The sequence below is a fragment of the Malania oleifera genome, chromosome 12, assembly GCF_029873635.1.
Source record: "Malania oleifera isolate guangnan ecotype guangnan chromosome 12, ASM2987363v1, whole genome shotgun sequence".
NCBI lineage: Eukaryota > Viridiplantae > Streptophyta > Magnoliopsida > Santalales > Ximeniaceae > Malania > Malania oleifera.
Genome location: NC_080428.1, coordinates 81,299,184 through 81,318,833, shown reverse-complemented (window position 1 = coordinate 81,318,833; position 19,650 = coordinate 81,299,184). Strand labels below are relative to the sequence as shown.

General features: G+C 37.0%; 2 protein-coding genes across 4 annotated transcripts; one reads left to right on the top strand and one right to left on the bottom strand.

Annotated features, from left to right (window-relative positions):
• Positions 1–1,145: 1,145 nt before the first annotated feature.
• LOC131144680 (protein WVD2-like 7) lies at positions 1,146–6,861 on the top strand. Of its 3 annotated transcripts, XM_058093466.1 has the most exons (10): positions 1,146–1,248; positions 1,314–1,552; positions 2,356–2,904; positions 3,004–3,363; positions 3,492–3,550; positions 3,653–3,724; positions 5,275–5,377; positions 5,470–5,541; positions 5,765–5,875; positions 6,287–6,861. In XM_058093466.1, the coding sequence occupies exons 2-10, from the start codon at positions 1,493–1,495 to the stop codon at positions 6,500–6,502; spliced, it is 1,602 nt and encodes a 533-aa protein (XP_057949449.1). In that variant the 5' UTR covers positions 1,146–1,248; positions 1,314–1,492; the 3' UTR covers positions 6,503–6,861. The 3 variants fall into 3 exon arrangements, with proteins under 3 accessions (XP_057949449.1, XP_057949450.1, XP_057949448.1); XM_058093467.1 differs by having other exon boundaries at positions 1,190–1,552; positions 2,356–2,697; XM_058093465.1 differs by having other exon boundaries at positions 1,190–1,552.
• Positions 6,862–7,204: 343 nt separating this feature from the next.
• Positions 7,205–14,340, bottom strand: LOC131144679 (two-component response regulator ARR11). Its single transcript, XM_058093464.1, has 5 exons — positions 14,095–14,340; positions 9,758–9,910; positions 9,259–9,645; positions 9,066–9,142; positions 7,205–8,581 (listed from the first exon to the last, which is right to left on the bottom strand). The coding sequence occupies exons 1-5, from the start codon at positions 14,219–14,221 to the stop codon at positions 7,505–7,507; spliced, it is 1,821 nt and encodes a 606-aa protein (XP_057949447.1). The 5' UTR covers positions 14,222–14,340; the 3' UTR covers positions 7,205–7,504.
• Between the last annotated feature and the right edge of the window lie 5,310 nt (positions 14,341–19,650).

Here is a 19,650-nt window from a genome sequence, read left to right as displayed (position 1 = left end):
GGAACTTCATTTAAATTGATATAATTCCAAATTTACTATTGAAATTCCCATAGAAACTTTTTCACTAATCATGATCCATACAAATATTTACAAATAAATTTTAAGTGGGTCAACTTAAGGGGTGTCTCTATTTGGAATTGCCGTCTTTTCATGCATTAATTAATACATAAAATATATATATATATATTAGAGAGTCTTTCCAAAATGAAGGGAATGATGAAAAAGATTGGATTATTAAATGTCAAAGTGACCTTTTAATATTTATTTAATTTTATTTCATTTTTTAATTTGTTGCCATAATTTATTATTCTACTTTATATAAATTTTGAAAAAAATGTGACTAAAAAAATTAAAAATTATTTTACACATTTAAGCACATTTTTATTTTTATTTTTTATCTTTCTAGTTTGAATCTTGAAAATTTTAAAAATAAAGTAAAATTTTTATAATTATTTGAAAAATTAAAATTTTAAAAGCAAGAAATATTTTTCACAACTAATTTTTTTTTTGTGCAAATATTGCCCAAGTATTTATAAATTAATTCTATTCCTTAAAATAACATATTTACTTTAATCAATTTAAATACTTCAAATATTTCATAATATTTTTCTTCTTGGACTATTTTTTCACATGGGTTCAACTCGAACCAGCTCATCAAGTCCTCTTAATTTTCTTTTTTATTTACATAGGAACTTCAGCCATTGACGAATCCTTTGGATTTCTTGGTACAGCACCAAACTTACGGATCAACGTCCTTCGCCCTTAGGTCTCACTAATTAGGATAAAGTTCAGACCACAACGTAACTTACTAAAATTAGTAACCTGGGATTATGCAAAATTTTCTCAAGATGAATATAGTGTGGCATCGTACAAGATATTTTTTTTTCATGTTTAAATATATTAGAGAAATTAACAAATTCTTCAAAAGTTTTCAAACCACGCTTGCCATGGATAATCTAACGGCTAGTAGTGTTGCCACGCCAGCGTCATTTATAGCAAGACATAGCCGTTGCAATCACCGACCAGTTATCCCCTCCCGTTCCATATTTTCAAATTAAACATTTTAATTAATTGCCATATTAAAAATTAAAGATTCTGTTCATAGAGGGAATCCCCAGCCCACCCGCTGCTTACATTGCACAGATCCAAAATTCCATAAAGAACAGAAAATATAGACGTTGGGAAGCAGCCCCACTTGAAAAAGATCCGCACCCCACGGAAATTCCCAAGAGTTGAACAAAGCTTGCGGTTTCTCTCTCTCTCTCTCTCTCTCTCTTTTGTTAAATTTTTCCTGCACGCTCACGCTCCCTCAGTCTCTTTCGAAGCAGAGAGGTGGCCATGGAATGGACCCAGAGGCTTGTGGTTCAAATTCCGGAGTAAGTGAAGAGCGAGCGTTGGGGCGTTTGCAGAGAGGAAGAAAAAGGGACAGAGCATTTCGGCAATTGAAGACAGGATTTAGAATTAAAGGTATAGTGTTCTTTGTGGGTAAGAGATGGGCGAAGCAGCTTTTCTCCGGCGATCATTCTCTCATCCTTCCCGGGAACGCAAAGAGGTCAGTCTATTAAATAACAGAGCATTGGAAATTTTCCCAACTTTAAAGGAAACTTATTATTATTATTATTATTATTGGCTTAATGGGGTTATCAGCTTTCAGGGGGAATTTCTTACGGGTTTATAATTAATCTGCTTTGTTGTGCTTTGGAATGTTCTTTCTTATATGGTTCTTCAGTTAATCTTAGATTATGTTTCATTTCTCGAGTTCCCTTGTTTACTTCTCCTATCAGCCGAAGGGTGAGTTTCTAATGCAAATTTTTTGTTAGCCTTTTATCTTCTTTAATTTTTTTTCCTTTGGGTTTACAGCTACCATATCGTGCTCTTCTTCTGTTGAACTTCTTGAGCCTGCATTTTACATTAGCCTCTATGTTTTCATTTCAGGGATGTCCATCAGTTTCTCTGTTATGAACAAAAGAGCCTGGAATTTCTTTGCTCTGAATGTCTTTTTTCCTGTGAAATTGAAGATTATAGTGCTGTGACTTTATTTACCATCCCTTTGGGAGACTGGATTTCATGCCTCGGATATGGATTGTGTGGATTTAGACAAAACATAGTACAAAATTATATTGACCCTATGTTTGAAGGACCTTGAATTTGGATAAGTTGTAATATAAAATTATATTAAAATTTGTTCAAATCCATCAAAATCCAATCTAAGGTCTGAAATTCATGCTCCCAAATGCTGTGTCGAGTTTCATTCAAATCTGCACGAATCCAAATCCAACATCAAAATCTATACTCCCAAACATTACTTTAGTAAAGACTGAAAAACTGGAAACTGTTATTTTGTAATACTTATAGGGAGATCCCATGCGTGCCTTGGGAGAGTCAATATCATTTGGGAGGTTCTTGACAGAACCATTGGATTGGGAGAGGTGGTCGACCTTTTCTCACAACCGCCATTTGGAGGAAATCGAGAAATTCTCGAAGGCTGGTTCTGTTGCTGAAAAGAAAGCTTATTTTGAAGCTCATTACAAGCGAATTGCAGCCAAGAAGGCAGAGGAAACCACACCTGAAGAAGAAGCAAATGCAGCAGCTAATGCTTCTGAAGCCAGAACTACAGAGGAAATACATAATTACACTTGCAAGGGCATGGAAAAATCAAGCAGCCATGTGGGTGTGGATATTCAACAGGAGAGTCAGGTCACTAATTCTGTTGATTCAAATTCATGCGGTCTTAGGGTTGAAAGTAATATACTGGATCTTGCCCTGGTGGAAGCAGCCAAATCAGTAACATGTGAAAGTGTTATTGAGCAGAATTCTATTCAGGTCCAGATTTTTAACAAAATTGAAAATGTTAGGACCCATAATGAGCTTATGTTTTACCATGACAAAAACATGCCCATAAAGGTATATAGTTGAATTGCAGCTTCTCCATACTTTCATATGCAGAGAAATGAAGAATGAACTCACTTCTTTATCATCTTCATCCATTGTTGATACTCTCAGGAGGCTGCTAACCAGGAGAAATTGAATTCAGTGAGCCAGAGAAAACTTGCATTTTCTTCCTCAAGGTCACAGGCTTACAATAAAGCATCCAAGCCCCCTACTTCTGTTAAAGTACCAACACCTGTTTGTCAAAGAAAGGAAGATAATGCCAATCCAAATAACAAGAAGTCTGCAAGAGAATCAGTGAGCAGAATAAGACCAACTCCTAAATCAGTTCACATGTCAGTCGATTTTGCATCTTGTGCCAGAGAAACTAGTAAATTTTCTCCACTTCTCAATAAGATTGGAAATTCGAGAATGTTTACAACTTTGGGCAAAATGACTAAAGACAGTCCATCTCCTCAACAAAGTTCTGCTAAGGTACTTACTTCCCCTTTCCTGACTTCAACTCACCTGCCTTACTTGCAACATCAAACAGCTTTGGTTGGTATTCACTCTAGGAAAGATCTGTAATGTGCAACTAATTTGAGTTCATTTGCAAACTGCAGGCATCTATGAATGTGGAAACAAAGCATTCTACAGTAGCTTCCCAGTCAGAAAATCAAAGGTATTCTGCATTATGAAGGGCCACCAACCTTAACAACTTGCTATAGTTTATGATTGAATTGATTCTCTTCTCTTTGTTCTTAAATGTTGCCCTTGTTCACAGGACTAAACCATTGTTTGATCAAAGAGTCATTGGAAGAACAGCAGATGGAAAGCGCCCCTCACTTAATGTCGAGTAAGATTGTTTGCTACTGCCATAAACAGTTAATGTTTGTAGGATGTTAAATTGTATATATGTGTCTAAAAAGATAAAGACTTAAGGATGTGTTCACTATGGATTGGAAAATTGTTCTAGCTTCCTGTGTTTGTCTCGCAAGAGGAGTGGTATTCTTTTGAGCATGGGCTGTGTGGTCTGTGGCCCAGTGGCTTATCCATTGATTTCTCATAGGGGAGGGGAGGTCAAGGATCGGCTCCCCCCTTAGTGCACATTTTGTGCATGTGTAGTGTTAGGATGTTTATCTATCCAAGAAACAAAAAAGAGAATAGTTCTTTTTGGTAACAAGTTGGTCTCTCCTCAAAATGAAGTGACTTCCTCTAGAACCATGCAAGTATACTAATTGTACACAAATCCTATGTTTGGAGAGACCTTAGATTTAGAGTTGTATTGGATTTGAATAAGATGTAATATAAAATTGTATTGAAATTTTGGTAACAAGTTGGTCTCTTCTCAAAATGAAGTGACTTCCTTTACAAACCATGCAAGTAGACTAATTGTACACAAATCCTATGTTTGGAGAGACCTTAGATTTAGAGTTGTATTGGATTTGAATAAGATATAATATAAAATTGTATTGAAATTTGTCTAAATCCACTCAAATCCAAATCTAAGGTCCGAACTTCTAAGCTTGGTTTTTATTTTTTCAATTTTCCCCCCTAAAAAACAAGCATAAATGAACAGTTTCTTTACTCTTTATGTTTTCTGAATAATAGAAACTGTTGTATTGGATTTGAATAAGATGTAATATAAAATTGTATTGAAATTTTGGTAACAAGTTGGTCTCTTCTCAAAATGAAGTGACTTTCTTTACAAACCATGCAAGTAGACTAATTGTACACAAATCCTATGTTTGGAGAGACCTTAGATTTAGAGTTGTATTGGATTTGAATAAGAAATAATATAAAATTGTATTGAAATTTGTCTAAATCCACTCAAATCCAAATCTAAGGTCCGAACTTCTAAGCTTGGTTTTTATTTTTTCAATTTTCCCCCCTAAAAAACAAGCATAAATGTACAGTTTCTTTACTCTTTATGTTTTCTGAATAATAGAAACTGTTGTATTGGATTTGAATAAGATGTAATATAAAATTGTATTGAAATTTTGGTAACAAGTTGGTCTCTTCTCAAAATGAAGTGACTTCCTTTACAAACCATGCAAGTATACTAATTGTACACAAATCCTATGTTTGGAGAGATCTTAAATTTAGAGTTGTATTGGATTTGAATAAGATGTAATATAAAATTGTATTGAAATTTGTCTAAATCCACTTAAATCCAAATCTAAGGTCCGAACTTCATGCTTCCAAACACTACCAAAGTGTGCAGTGTGCTTTACATTGATATATTATAGCATGCCTTATACAAAACTTTTCTAAGCTTGGTTTTTATTTTTTCAATTTCCCCCCCCTAAAAAACAAGCATAAATGAACAGTTTCTTTACTCTTTAAGTTTTCTGTATAATAAAAATAACAATGAATCCTAAAATTTTCAAACTATTTCTGTGGCAGCCATATGAAATCTCCTGGTGCATGCCAAAGCAAATCTCAACTTACTACTATATCCTGTCCTTTCAGCTTCAGAAGTGAAGGAAGAGTATCAAAACGTAAAGAGGTAAGGACACATCCAATAATTCTCCTTCATTTTTAACTCTTTGCCATACATTCTAACTCTGCCAACTCTTTCTTTCGTTGTATGCTATGCAGTTCTTTCAGAAGCTTGAAGAGAGGAACAATGACAAGGAGGCAGGAAAAATACAGCTTCAAACAAAACTAAAGGTTAGTCTTTCATAAACTATATAATAGTGTTGATATGATGGTTTTGGAATGACCAAGTGCAAAGGGTTGCTACATTGTTAGGGCCTGCTAAGGCCAATTTGAGCACATATGCCTAAATATCTTGAGTGGTTCCTAAGTTATCTGTGCCATGGAATCCCATGAGTCACCCAAGTCTGGTCTTTCCCATTTGATCTTATCATATGTGGGGCTGTGTTCCATGCAGGAGAAAGGAGAGAATGACCTCAAGAAACTGCGGCATAGTATTGCTTCTAAACCCAAATCAACAGCTGATTCTTATTGCGGAACAGGATCATCAATTAATCATACAAAGAAGGTATTCACATTTACCATGCTTATACACCATAATAAAAAATATCATTATTGCGGATAACCATCTAGTCAAACTGTAGAAATGTTTGTGATAGTGATTTAGAAATATCCTGCTATAGTGCTATTAGTGTACAGTACAGGTGTAAATGTACTGGATACTAGAAACACTTTGATCCACTCTCCCCTAGTTGGTCTTTTTTTGAGGCAACTCTCCTTTTCCTTTGCGTGGATGGGATTTTGGTCGGAGGAAAGGAAAGGGAGGGATGGTGTCTAAAATCATATACACACACACATATATATATATGTATGTATGTATGTATGTATGTATGTATGTATGTATATATATTATAGTGTTTTGTACTAATGCCTATTACATCAATGTCATTTTGGTCAACATAATGGATATGCCTTGCAGGTTCAACTGACTAGGCCTCAATCGCCAAAACTTGGAAGAAAGCCTACTCCCAGTATGGTCCAGGACACAAGCTCTCGACCTCCTCGGAGGCCTTCAGTTAGGAATGATGGCTTCAAACATGCTATTGACAAAAATAACCTAGCCCCTTCTAGCCCTGACACTTCACTGCCAAAGAAGAATACACATGAGAATGCTTCCCCAAATATCCAGCTCTGACTGTCAAGAAAGAATGCAAGTGAAAAAAAATTGCTGCCCCTTCTAGTGGCACAGTTAATTTACCGCACATTCTGGAGACTGAAAATAATTGGATGGTGGTGGGATATGTGGAAGTTGTTCAGCTGCTATTAACATTAAGGACAGGGATACTTCTTACATTAGCTTTTCCCTTTCCCTTGTATTTCATCAGGGGCATATATAGTATGTAGGAACACAAGCTTTGGTCGTAATGAGCATTTCTATTCTGTAAATGACAGCATTGTTGTTGCCCAAATTCTGGGCTGATATTGTTTAATGGTGATATTGTTTGATATAAAGCATTGTGTCAAGCCAAGCTTCTGGATGGGCATGAAAAGAAAGGGCTCAATTAGTTGTGGAAGACAGCTTTTATCCTTCATTAACTGTTTTTTAAGAATTAAAAAAAAAAAACTATCTTATCATCTAGTTTTTTAAAGTTTATGTTGAAAACTCAAAAAGGAACATCAAAAAATTATTTTCCAACCTTTCTCTATACAAATGTCAGAAATGAAAAAATTCTATGATATTTTTGTTATCTTCAGGAAATTGGGATTGAAAAATGAATACTGTTATTGACAACTAAATAGAGCCCACAAGCTGCTTGGAAAGGGCTAGATGTGGCATAATGTGATTTGAATCATGTCAAAAACCGTATATGTAGGAAAAAGGAAAATGTTGTGTACGCGCCTGGCTCTTGCACAAAATTTGCTCAGATTAATGATGGCCTGCGAATACACCCTCGTGGATGCATCAATGTCCGTGCTTGTTTCTGCATGTACTTACACAACACACATTATGCATGAAGAAGCAAGCTTATTAGGTGAATGTTTGTCATCACTCCTATTGTACATGTTTCAGCTTCCATTTCCCGAACGATTGGGAAGATGAATACCCCATGTAAATATCAGTTACCTGGAAGAATATAAATAAGGTTTGTTTCTTCATTGAAGATGCCTTAACTGGGAAAGCCTCCATTGGAGCGGTTCATGCTATGAATAGACCTTGATCAATGAGTGGACAATCTGTTGTGTCGTGAAGATACTCAAAATCTAACCTCGGTCCATCATACAACTGGAATGGAACTTCAGCAAGGAATCCTGGATCATAGTAGTCCAAAAATTCTAGGCCTTGGAAACCAAGATTCATTGTACTGCAATCTCCTTGAAGCCAACAAATTTGCAAGTTTTCATCTAAAGATGCAGAACTTGAACCACTTCCTAATATTAGGTTTCTTTGGGCTGATTCCAAGTCAGTTGTGCCAGTCTGATTGAAACCTTGGTTTCTTGGGCTCAATGTAGCTGTTGAAATAGGTTCAAAAGCTTGAGGGTTTACCGTAGGGCTCTTTGGCTGAACAGAGAACAAGTCTGTTGCACCTCCTGTTGGAGTTACCTGGACTGTACGATTGCTACTGTAGCTAGCGCACACAGGCTTGACTGCAGGGGCCCCTGCTTCACCTTTTTCTGTCAAATAAGGTTCATGACTAATGGATGGAGTAGGCTTCAGGTGATTAACCTGGACATGATGCTGTGGACAAGGCAATGCTACACGGCTGAAGCCATCGTCTACTTGAAGATGTGGTTGTTCTTGTTTGAACGGAATTTCTGGAACTTCTCCATTCCAGGAATACTGTGTTGAGGTGGTAGTATCAAATGCTAAATAACTTAAATCCGGTTCCTGTAATCCAAAAGAATGATTGAGGCCCATCTCTGAATTGCTGCTCGCCTTCTGAGGATGAAGAACATCACTGCCAATTGCTTTCTTGGGCTCTGTAATCGGATGCAAAATGTTACCATTTATATCACTTTCATGAATTTTGGACTCTAGATTCTGGACATTCATTTTGTTGCTAGAAAATCCATAGTTGCCATTGACAGTGTCATTCTGGAGCATACTAGTTGAGTTTTGAATGCCAAAACTGTGAGCAGCATCATTTGAAGATGAATCTGAATGCTTCAACCCGCTTGAAGGATCATTTGGAGATGAGTCTGAATGCATCAATCCACTAAAAGAAGTTTTTAGATCATTTTCTTTCTGCAACCTGGTCAGGTAGAGGCGATACTTCTGCACAAGAGAATTTTACATTGAGGTATCCTATTGCTATAAAGCATGTACATAAGACTTCTCTTTCATCATTTTAATACTTTTTTGGTTGATGAGGGTGGCGCTTCCATTAGGCAACATATCACTGGTTTTTTCAAATTCAATTGGGATATGATGAGAGGATGGTTGATAAAGCAACATTTCATTTCTCAGTGAAAAGGTTGTACCTAGTTGGCAGTATAAGTTCTTGAAAACAAAGAGTGGGCTGGAGCTGGGAAGAAATATGTAAAACATTGGTTGTTAGAGACAAAATTTACGGGGGAAAAATTATCATAACCAACAAATTATTGTCAAAATATTCATCAATATAACCAAATTATCAAGTGACATGAGAGAAAAAAAAGGGGGGGGGGGGGTGCTGCGCTGCGCCTAATGCTGGACTGAAGAGTGACACTTTGTTAAAATCCTAATTTAAGCCAATATCTGGATCAAGAACTAAAGCTACCTGCAAGTGGCTAGCAACATTTTCCCTCGTCAACCATGGCACATTCATCAGGTCGAGTATTTTCTTAGGGCCAACTTCTGCCAAACAGACATCAAACATTATGGCAGTGTACAAGCTTGAGAGAGAGAGAGAGAGAGAGAGAGGTTCTAATAAGAACAAAACAAATGGTGAGGGAAGCTCATATGCTACTTACTATCAAATCCAATCTGATTTACTGCTCTGACAAACTTCTGATGAAGATCTACAGACCAAACTACTCTAGCTTTCTTTACAGAACCAGGATCACCAAAATCTTTGTCATCAAGCTTGTTTTCAGCATCTTTTCGTTTCCTTGCGGAAGTCAGATCACCTCCACTTGGAAAGTAAACGTCATCAGATTGGTCTAATCCATTTCTCATTATCTGTATATCTTCGATGTTTTCATGACCTTCAATGTCTCTCACCTCATGTATCTTCTTTCTGAAGACATGTTGCCAGATATTGCGAAGTTCCTTCATTCTAATGGGCTTAAGAAGATAATCACATGCACCATGTTGAACGCCTTTCATCACCCTGCTCGTTTCTCCATCGACAGACATCACTGTAAAGGTTCATTGAGCACACTTGTCAGAAATATGTATTTTAGTGATTGTTAATAGGACATAAGAAAATTAATGCCTAATAAAGCATAAAAAATAATGTGGAGAACTGACTAATGACAGGAAGATCCATCTCAAGTCCAACATGCTCAAGAAGCTTGAAACCATCCATGTCAGGCATGTTGACATCGCTGATTACAATGTCATATCCATCTTTTCTTTCACGAAGCAAGCTCAAAGCATCTCTTGCCAAAGAACATGTAGTCACTGAAATTCGTAAAACACAGCAGCAAAGATTATAAAATTTCAGGAAACGGAAATTTGGCAATGTAATCTTGGAACAAATAAGATAAAGAAATCTTTGAAGCAGAAGAAACTTCATACTACAAGATCAAATTCTTCACCAAGCAAGATTAAGACATGTAAAGTAATTGCAATTGTTATAGAAGGACAATCTAATTCAGATCTTCCAGGATCAACCTTGATTCCGCTGTGCAATGACAAGAAGCATTCCCCAAATCCCAATAAATGAAGGCAAAGTTTGAATGCTTTGTTAGTGATTGGCTTGGATTGAGGTTTTGCAGGAAAACAAGTAGATACTAGAGAAGAATGATTACAAAGTATAACCCTGAATAACTAAAAGCTTAGAAAAAAAATTTAAAAAGAAAAAATAAATAAAACAACACTGAGAACAAAATACAGGTAAAAGTAAGATGACACAACGATTTACAATCATGCCTGAATGCAAGAGTGACAAGTGTGCTTTCTTCTGAAAAAGTCATCAGGATCTGTTTCTAGAATGAGAATATTTCTTTGAGTAAAGGTCTCTGAAAGCTCCTAAAAGAAGTTAAATCAACCAAAGTTAACATAAATTTAGAAGGATTTGAACTTTGTGAGCATTTACAAAAGATTTGAGTATGACCATAAACAAAGTGTAGCCGTAACGCAGATTCATGAAGATAACCTATCAGGTGCAAACACCACAGCCAAGCTGAGCAGAGTATTAATGAAGCTAGACTGGACCAACAAAACTAAGATTGGTTGCAACTTATACAAATTTTGAACTTACGCGAAGTTCAACTGAGCCTATTCAAGCTCCAGCTTGTTCATCAGCCTTACTAAGCTATTTGAGGACCTTAGTCTAACATTTGTTTGTGTGTCTCAATAGAACACACTTACCATGCTAGCTTTTTTATACTATTATAAACGTTTTCTTACTGAAAAAAAACTCTTTCTTCTTGTTGGATGTTGGGTCTTACATCCATTTCAGGCACCAAGGGCTCATCCAGGTTGGAATTTTGAATTATCAAAAAAAGAATCATGAATATTGAAACAAACATAAAAATGAAATGGTATAGAGAGAGTGTCTACGGAGAACCAAAGAGAGGGATTCACCATTGTCACTTTATGAATCCATGGCAGTTGTGCTGTGAGTGGTGTATAGATGATGACAGGGATAAAGGTTCCCCATGGTATCTTATTACATCCACTACGAAGAGCAAACCATGTGATTTTGGAGGCTAATGAGCAATGTTTCTGGCATTCCAAAGTGTGTGGTTCAATCCAGGTTCATGGCTTCCACTGCATGCACAATCACCATGCATTTGCACTAAGCACTAGTTAATATTTGATTCTATTACTTGGCCTTGGTTTCTCAAGACTTCCTCTAAAAAAATAATTTCTTCTGTCATCTTTTCTTTTAGGCTTTTCGTCAGATTTATGTTTTTCTTTTGTTACTTAGGATTCTTAATGCCTGTCATAACTACAATAGCAAGATATTTGCCTCAAATGTGAGAAGCATAATTAAATCGACCCTGGCGCTGCTCAAGCCAGGCTTAATGAAGAACCAGGCTTAAAGTATGCACTTGATCTTACCTTCTTTAAACTACTGGGTTAGGTAATCAACTTACTAAGACCACACAACTCACAAAATCACAAGCAGTTTCCTTGTTTATAAGCCCAGCTAGAGGTTGACCAACCAAAAAAAGCTCCCTTCCCCTCCATCTATGATTCTATATAGCTATCCCTAGTTTACAAAATTAAACAAGACAAAATTGGAGAAGTTAAGCATAAGCCCGTGGAGAATACATGTCCAGGAGGCTTTGCTCCATCTTCTTTGATTGGAGAAACCCCCAAAATGATCCTTTTAATGAGCAGAATCCAAGAGCTTTATTAGTTACAAATCTAGCCAGCCTCAGATAATCTGGGCATTTCTTTAAGAAGAAATAATGGTTGAGAGGGATTCTCTAGTTGCAAAATTTTCAGAAAATTCTGGATTTCAAATTTTATATTCTCCTGACCACTGATTTAGTAGTCATGAACAATGGGAATGTTGTATTGCAAAAACAATGAAGTGCTAAAGCACATCTCGTAAGGAATCTGTTCTGCACTCCTTTAACTCATCAACTCTAAGAAATCTTTGATGCAAGGTACTTCGGGGCAGGATTTGGAAAGAATGTCTAATCATTCTTAAGCAGAACAAAATATGAGAAATTGAAGCACAAAGAAAATCACTACAAAGACAGCTTGAATCAAACTGAACGTTCATCAAAGACTCCTGGCAAGGGTCCACACATGCATCCATAAAGTAGGTTGAAGGCAAGAATATTCAAAATTCTTAAACCTAATGTACTGAATAGAAAGTGACCATAGAGGGAACTGACGCCTTCCCGTCCACTTCTCCATTCTCTCATCCAATGCCATGGTTGCTTCTTCTTAAGGAGATTAGTCAAAGGTGCAGGCCAGCCTGATTGCAAAAAAAAAAAACTGTTAAAGCATTCAACATACTCCTAACTCCAATCAGTTCCATACCTCCACAAACCAAACGTTTGATAATTGAGCACCAGGTCATTTGTAGATTTGACTTGTTTAGAGACCAGAATTTAAAAGGAGCCACTAAAAATTTCTGATGAATAAGTAATACATCTTCTGCGAGACAACACTGTATTGATTGTTTTAGAATTCTGAAATGGACTAGCAGGCTTGAATCTTATAACTATATTTAGTGATCCTCTCCAATGGGGACATTCAAAATTGAAAGACACTATATCTTTAATACATGATATATTGTTCTCTCTAGATAATGGCTCCTCCCAACCATCATACAGATAAAGGAATTCAGTGCTCCTTTGATTCTTTATAGTGTTGCCTACTTTTATAGAAAAAGGTGCCCTCACATTTGCAAAGTTGGTTAATGAAATGATCTTTCTTACCTCCAAACCTATTGTTTTACACACTAATGAATTAAAAATAGGGAAGAACAAGAGGTAAAAGTAAAACAGTGAACTTAGTGAAAAGAATCAAAAGATTAATTTATGGGCCTCGAATCATCCAACAAGAAGACTGAATTTAACCATGTGAATAAGAGAAAGCAAAACTTCTAAAAGCAGTCAAGAAAGAATAAATTCAAATGTATGAAATTGACCGTCCCTTACGACCAGATCCAGCACAATAAATGATGCCATATCTATTTGTTTTTTTTTTGTTTTGTATTTTTGTTTTTTTTTTTTTTTTTTGTTTTTGTTTTTGTTTTTTTGTTTCCTATCTGGATAAAGCATAGAACCCCATGTCTTGTAAGAAAGGTAACCTAACTCACACGAAGATTGCAATGAGGATATCCCTGCACGTAAAGAAACCCAGTTAAGTCCAAATTATTTGGAAACATAAAAAATGAACAACAACAAAAATCAATATCCAAAGTTTCAACTAAACATAATTTCCTAATTTTTATCCCACCTTCTCTCTTACACAATCATGATATTCATCATCTTTTAACATGAATTTTAACTTTTTACAGAGTCATCTAGCCCAACAAAAGACCCTTGACTGCTCCACCACCACTTAGAAACAGAAAAGGACATGAGACTTAAAAGTTCGACATTTTAGGGTTTAAGATGAGTAAAAACTAACTTCAAGCTGAACTTATTTTTTTAAAATTAAAAAAATAAAAATAAAAAACTTCGCCTCAGCTACGCCAAAAACAATGGGAGGCTCATTCCGTTGCAGAATTTTGTTTGGTTGTTTCCCAAATAATCATGCATAAGATTAAAAATTTTATTTATTTCCAATATTTAAAATTGAAACTAATCAAATGAATCACAAAATCAAAGTGAAACATGCTCTTCATGCTCCAATTTTGAACTGTGGAAAGAAAACCCAGTTTGATATCGACAATTGCGGTAAGACTCCTCTCGCCAGCTGAAAAATGAGGGAAGGATTGGGGTTAAGTTGACGTGACGGATGAGTTTCAAAATTTTCTCTCGTTTTTTCTCAGCAATCAAACAGAGCGTTATTAGCAATCCACGATACGATTCTACCAAAAACAACAAAATAACAAAGCAAAACGCATTAAAGTGATAATTTTTACTCCACAATCGGTCACAAGATGCAACATAAAACCATATAAATTTACCAATTGACAAGCTAAGAAGAGGGTCGACGAAAGAGAGGACCTTCGTAGGAACACTTCTTGAGCATCTTTTCGAGGATTTTCAACCAGGTAGGGTCGTCATCGACGACGAGAACTCGGAGACCCGCCGGGAACGCATCGCTTCGAGGAGAAGAGAAACCATTCTCCATTCCGAATCAACCAGAGAGAGAGAGAGAGAGAGAGAGAGAGAGAGAGAGAGAGAGGGTGAGAGAGAGATTTGAAAAAATGAATCGGCTGTGGGTTTTAAGGGAGGGAGGGAGAGGGGCACAACGAATATTGGCGCCGGCTGGGTAACGGTCCTGTTTGGTCTACTCTGTGGCCCCCACCTTTTCTTCTTCTTCTTCTTCTTCTTCTTATATATTTTTAGGCTACATAAAACGAAATTGGTGATGCCTCGACTGGTAAAAGAACTTGGATGAAGAAATTGGGGATGAGATGAGATATGGATTGTCTCTTAGGTTGTGTGAATGAATGCGTGCTGATCGTATAATAGAACAACTAACGATGAATAATACGAAAAATATAATTACATAGATAATAAAGAAAACAATAGATACACGATACAAAGGATTTAGCGTGGTTTGACAAAATGTTTACGTCCACGAGAGCAAGTGACAAATAAATTTCACTATCTACCAAAATTAGGGTTATAACATTGTATTTTTACTAACCCTACACGTAGAGAGGGATTAGATAATTCTCTAAATACCTATATGTGAATTCTTGCCTTTGAATTCCTAACCTATTGATCTTCCCAATTCAAAATTCAAATACAACGGTGAATAAAACCATTTATGGTTTCCTTCTAAATTAACTTCTGTCTGAAATTGTCGATGTAACCATTGATGGACTATGCAAAATCATCGACGGTTTCTTCCTTTTGCCTGAAACCCTCGATGTAGACGTCAACTCACTATGCAAATTGTCGACTATTTTCTTCATACCAGCTTCCTTGTTTTTCCTCAGCATACTTTCTCTTTGCATGTGTTCCACTCAATATGAGCTACATAATCCAACATCTAGCATTTGGAGAAGTTAATCAAGTCCAAGCAAAACTTGAACTTGTTTGTGATAATAGGCTTTGTCAACATGTCTGCAACATTCTCAGAAGTGTGAACTTTCTCAAGCAGTAGTTCTCCAAAATAGACCAAATTCCCTTATCCTGTGAAACCTCACATCTATGTAGTTGATCATCTCATTATATGCCTGGTTCTTCGCCAAAAAAATGACACCCTGACTATCACAATGTAACTGAACTCCATCTTATTGAATAGCCAACTCCTTGACCAATCTTGTAAGCCACAAAGCTTCCTTGGCAGCTTCAGCCATTGCCATATGTTCTAACTTAATTGTAGATAGTGCAACTAAAGACTGAACCATGGACCTCCAACAAATAGCCCCCCTCCCTCCCCTCCCCCCCCCCCCCCACCCCACACACACACACACACAAGAGTGAATACATACCTTGTGGTAGACCTCCTCTCATCCAAGGCCCTGACATAGTTTGCATCCACATATCCTACAACTGAAGGATCACCCTATTGCCTGCCAAACATGATGCCATAGCCTGTAGTTTCCCTCAAGTATCTGAAAATCCACTTGACTGCATCCTAATGCTATCGTCCCAGATTTGAAAAAGACTTGCTCACCACACTAACAACTTGTGCCAGATTCGGTCTCGTACAAATCATAGCATACATCAAGCACCCCACTGTACTGGCATATGAGACCTTTGACATGTCATGAACTTCATCATCTGCCTATGAGCACTGGGCAGTAGATAATCTAAATTGATTCGCCAATTTGTACTTATCAATTTTGCATTATCCATGCTGAACCTCTCCAACACGCTCTCCATATAGCAACATTGAGATAACCACAATCTCTTGGAAATTCTATCCCTGTGAATCTTTATCCTAAGAATTTTCTTGGCCACGCCCAAATCCTTCATGTCAGATTCTTTGCTTAATAGGGTTTTAACTTGTTGACCTCAGTCATACTCTTTGCAGCAATCAACATGTCATCCACATAAAGTAATAAAAAAATGAATGAACCATCATTAAGGCTTTTCACATATGCACAACAATCATACTCACATCTTTTGTAACCAATTAGGATCATGTAGGAATCAAACCGCTTATACCACTACCTTGGAGACTACTTCAGCCCATAAAGTGATTTCCTCAATTTAGAGACCAAGTGTTTCTATCTAGGCTGACTGAACCCTTTTGGTTGTACCATGTAAATCAGCTCCTCCAAATCACCATGGAGAAACACTGTCTTTATATCCATCTGCTTCAAATGCATATCAAAATGTGCTACCAGACCCAACAGTGCCCTGATGGAAGTGTGTCTGACCACAGGGGAGACGATCTCATCGAAATTAACTTCTTTCCTCTGTGAGTAACCCTTTGCTACTAGACGAGCATTGAATTTTTCTCCTTCCTTTTTTGATATTGCTTCCTTCTTCCTATACACCGATTTGCATCCTATCGCTCTCTTCCCCTTTGGAAGCTCCACAAACTCCCACGTCTGGTTCTTATGTAGAGACTCCATCTCCTCCACCATAGCACCCATAAATCTTATTTTCCCTTACCTCTGCATCACCTCTTGAAAAGTAGTAGGATCCTCGCTACTAGTAATAAGTACATAAGAAACCAGATCATCAAAATCATACCTGGGGGTGGCCTAATAGTGTGTCTGGTTCTGTTTATTGCTATACTATGATGTTATCGGTCTCCTGAGCTAGGACTCCCTGCATTTGAACATTTTCATCTCTACCATGAATCTCTAGCTTCACCTGCACCACATGCTCATTGCTGCTATAGTTTTCAAGAACTTGTTTCTCTTCTTCCTAAGTACATTGCAACATTGTTTTCTCATTAAAAACCACATCTCTACTGATCACCACCTTGTTTGCCTTCGGATCCTACAGCTTGAAACATTTCACCCTTTTCTGATACCCTAGGAAGATACACCGTCTTGACTTTGCATCAAGCATCGAACTCTCCTCACTAGAAATATGCACGTAGGTTAGACATCCAAACACTCTCAAACCAGAGTAGTCTACCGCACTGCTTGTCCACACTGATTACGCGCCGAAACTGCGTAATTGGGCATCTTAAACCGGGTTTTACGGTTTATATTTTTAATTAAATGTCTAAAATTGTCCAATATTTTAATAAAGTGCCAAAATCATCATTCTTGAACTTTATTGCACTATTTATGAAGTTTTGGTAATTTTTTGTTGCAGGAAAATTCCCGGGAACCAAAACCAATACCTGTTCGTATTTCATACATAACTTTTCTGTTTGAGTTCCGATTGAGACGATTCAAATTTCTGGAGAAAGAGGAAATGATTATCTACAACTTTTGTGTTTCGAGTTTTGTGAGAAACAGGCTCCAGAAGAGTCAGATTTGTGATGAACATAGAACAAATAAAACGAAAAAATAAAAAAATATATTTATGAATGGGTATTTGATGTGACCCGGCCATGCATGGCCGGGTAGGGTTCAATTTTTACCTCTTTATAATCTTCTTCCCCGCACAGCTGCAAAGATATAAAAAAAAATCCTTTTTTTCTTTTTGCTCCCATTGACTCCTCTTCTCTTCTCCTCTTCTTCTTCCCTTCTTCTTCTCTTTCCCTTTGGTCCTTTTTCTTTTCTCTTTGGCTCTCTTCTTCTCCTCTCTTTGTTTTTCTTGTCTCTATTTTTTCTCTCCTTCCCCAAACTCCTCTCTTCTCTATCTCCTGTTCTTTCCTGCACATAGCAGTCTCCAAACACCATTACAGCCACAGCAGTTTCACGGCACAGCAGCAATACCAGTCGAGCACTCTGTTGCTGCCATAGCAGTAGCCCCATACCAGCATCCATAGCAACAGCCCGTGCACCAGCTTCCCCTGCTCCAGCTCTCCACCAGTAGATTCTCGGCCACTTCTCCGCCATACGGCAACAGCAAATCCTCCAGCAAGCTCTGCAACTTGCTGCAATTTTCTAGCACAGCCTCTTGTAGACGCTGCAACACCACCCGAGGAGACCCACAGCACAGGCCGAGCCATCCTCTGCAACAAACCGCGAGCCACACAGCCACCTGCAAAGTCCTCGAGAAGTTCCACTCCACACAGCAGAAAACAGCAAGACGGCCAGCCTCCCGAGCAATTTTCCCTTGGTTTCACTCCACACCAGCAGACCCGATATGTTCTTTGCATGGCTAGATTTAAGACCACCATCTTTCAGTATCTGCTCCAACCATCTGCACCTAAGAACTCCTAGAACAGAGCATCTCTCTCTCTTTCTTTAGAAAATCCTTTTATTTAATTTCTTTTCTTCTCTCTTGTTTTCTTTTAGTTTTTTTTCTTTTGTTTTATTATTATTATTGCTATTTACTTGGATAGTATTTTTAAATTATTAAAGTTTCTTTTAGATTTGATTACTTTTGGGATTTTTATTAAAGTAAGAATTTTTATGGGAATGTTTAGTTAGGTCTTCATTTTTGCTACAATGTTTATTTATTTATCTATTTGTTTTTATCTTAGAAATTAAATTAGTTACCCTTTTAAAATTTAATTTTTGATTGGAGCTGGATTAGTTTAGGTTTTTATTAAAGTTTGTGTTTTGTTTTGTTTTTCTCGTGTTTTGTCTTCGTTTAAATCGTTAATAGTTTAATTTTACTTCAAGGTCTTGGTTCGCATTAAAGTTCCCATTTTTAGTGCATGTTTGTGTTTGATTAAGTTTCCATTCCCGCGTGTTTTAATTCCTTATCTATAGTTGCCATCTTTAATAATGCGTGTTTAGGTATTTCCTTGAGTAGTCTAGGGTTTCCTTTATTGTTATTTAATTCCGTGTGTGCTAGTTTTAGGACTTTAATTTGTGTTTTCATTTAAGTCTCCACAATCTTGAAAACCCGAATCTAAACTGAGTTCAGTACCTTTTTAATTTCGATTGGAAGAACGTAAAATCTGAGATTAAAATGCATTCCTTGAGTAGACGATCTAGCCCTTGGGCTTAATATTACATGACAGAACTCCCATTCTTGGGATAGCTTTCGATCTGCTCATTTTTCGAGTGAGTCACACACCTCCTCTGCTACCTTCCCATCTAGTGCTGCCCTTGGTGATATGTTAATCAAGAAACACGTCATATTCACTTCATTTGCCTAGAAGTTCTTTGCAAGCCCTGCATTCAACTTGAGACACCGAGCTCTTTCAGCTATTATTTGGTTCATCCTTTCTACCACACCATTCTTTTGTGGTGTCTTGCATACTGTGAAGTGTCTCTTAATGCTATGCTGCTCACACAACTCCATGAATTTTGAATTTGTGTACTCAATACCATTGTCGAACTTAAGGCATTTGATCTTCCTCTCGGTCTGGTTTTCTACTTCAAATTTCCACAGCTTGAACTTGGCAACGTCTCTAACTTGTGCCGCATGAAGTACATCCAGACCTTTCGTGAATAGTCATAAAAAAAACTCACAAAATACATATGTCCTCCTCGTGATGCTATCCTTACCAACCCCTAAACATATAAATGAATATAATCAAGAATTCTCTAATATAATCAAGAATTCTCTCCATCT

What these genes read in the sequence shown, in the direction of transcription:
- LOC131144680 (XM_058093466.1), top strand. Translation starts at nt 1,493, where the DNA reads ATGGGCGAAGCAGCTTTTCTCCGGCGATCATTCTCTCATCCTTCCCGG. An exon ending in GAGTATCAAAACGTAAAGAG is followed by an intron (nt 5,378 to 5,469) that starts GTAAGGACACAT and finishes TATGCTATGCAG; the next exon opens with TTCTTTCAGAAGCTTGAAGA. An exon ending in AGCTTCAAACAAAACTAAAG is followed by an intron (nt 5,542 to 5,764) that starts GTTAGTCTTTCA and finishes TGTTCCATGCAG; the next exon opens with GAGAAAGGAGAGAATGACCT.
- LOC131144679 (XM_058093464.1), bottom strand. Translation starts at nt 14,221, where the DNA reads ATGGAGAATGGTTTCTCTTCTCCTCGAAGCGATGCGTTCCCGGCGGGT. An exon ending in GATGGATCTTCCTGTCATTA is followed by an intron (nt 9,646 to 9,757) that starts GTCAGTTCTCCA and finishes GAACCTTTACAG; the next exon opens with TGATGTCTGTCGATGGAGAA. An exon ending in ATGTTGCTAGCCACTTGCAG is followed by an intron (nt 8,582 to 9,065) that starts GTAGCTTTAGTT and finishes TCTCTTGTGCAG; the next exon opens with AAGTATCGCCTCTACCTGAC.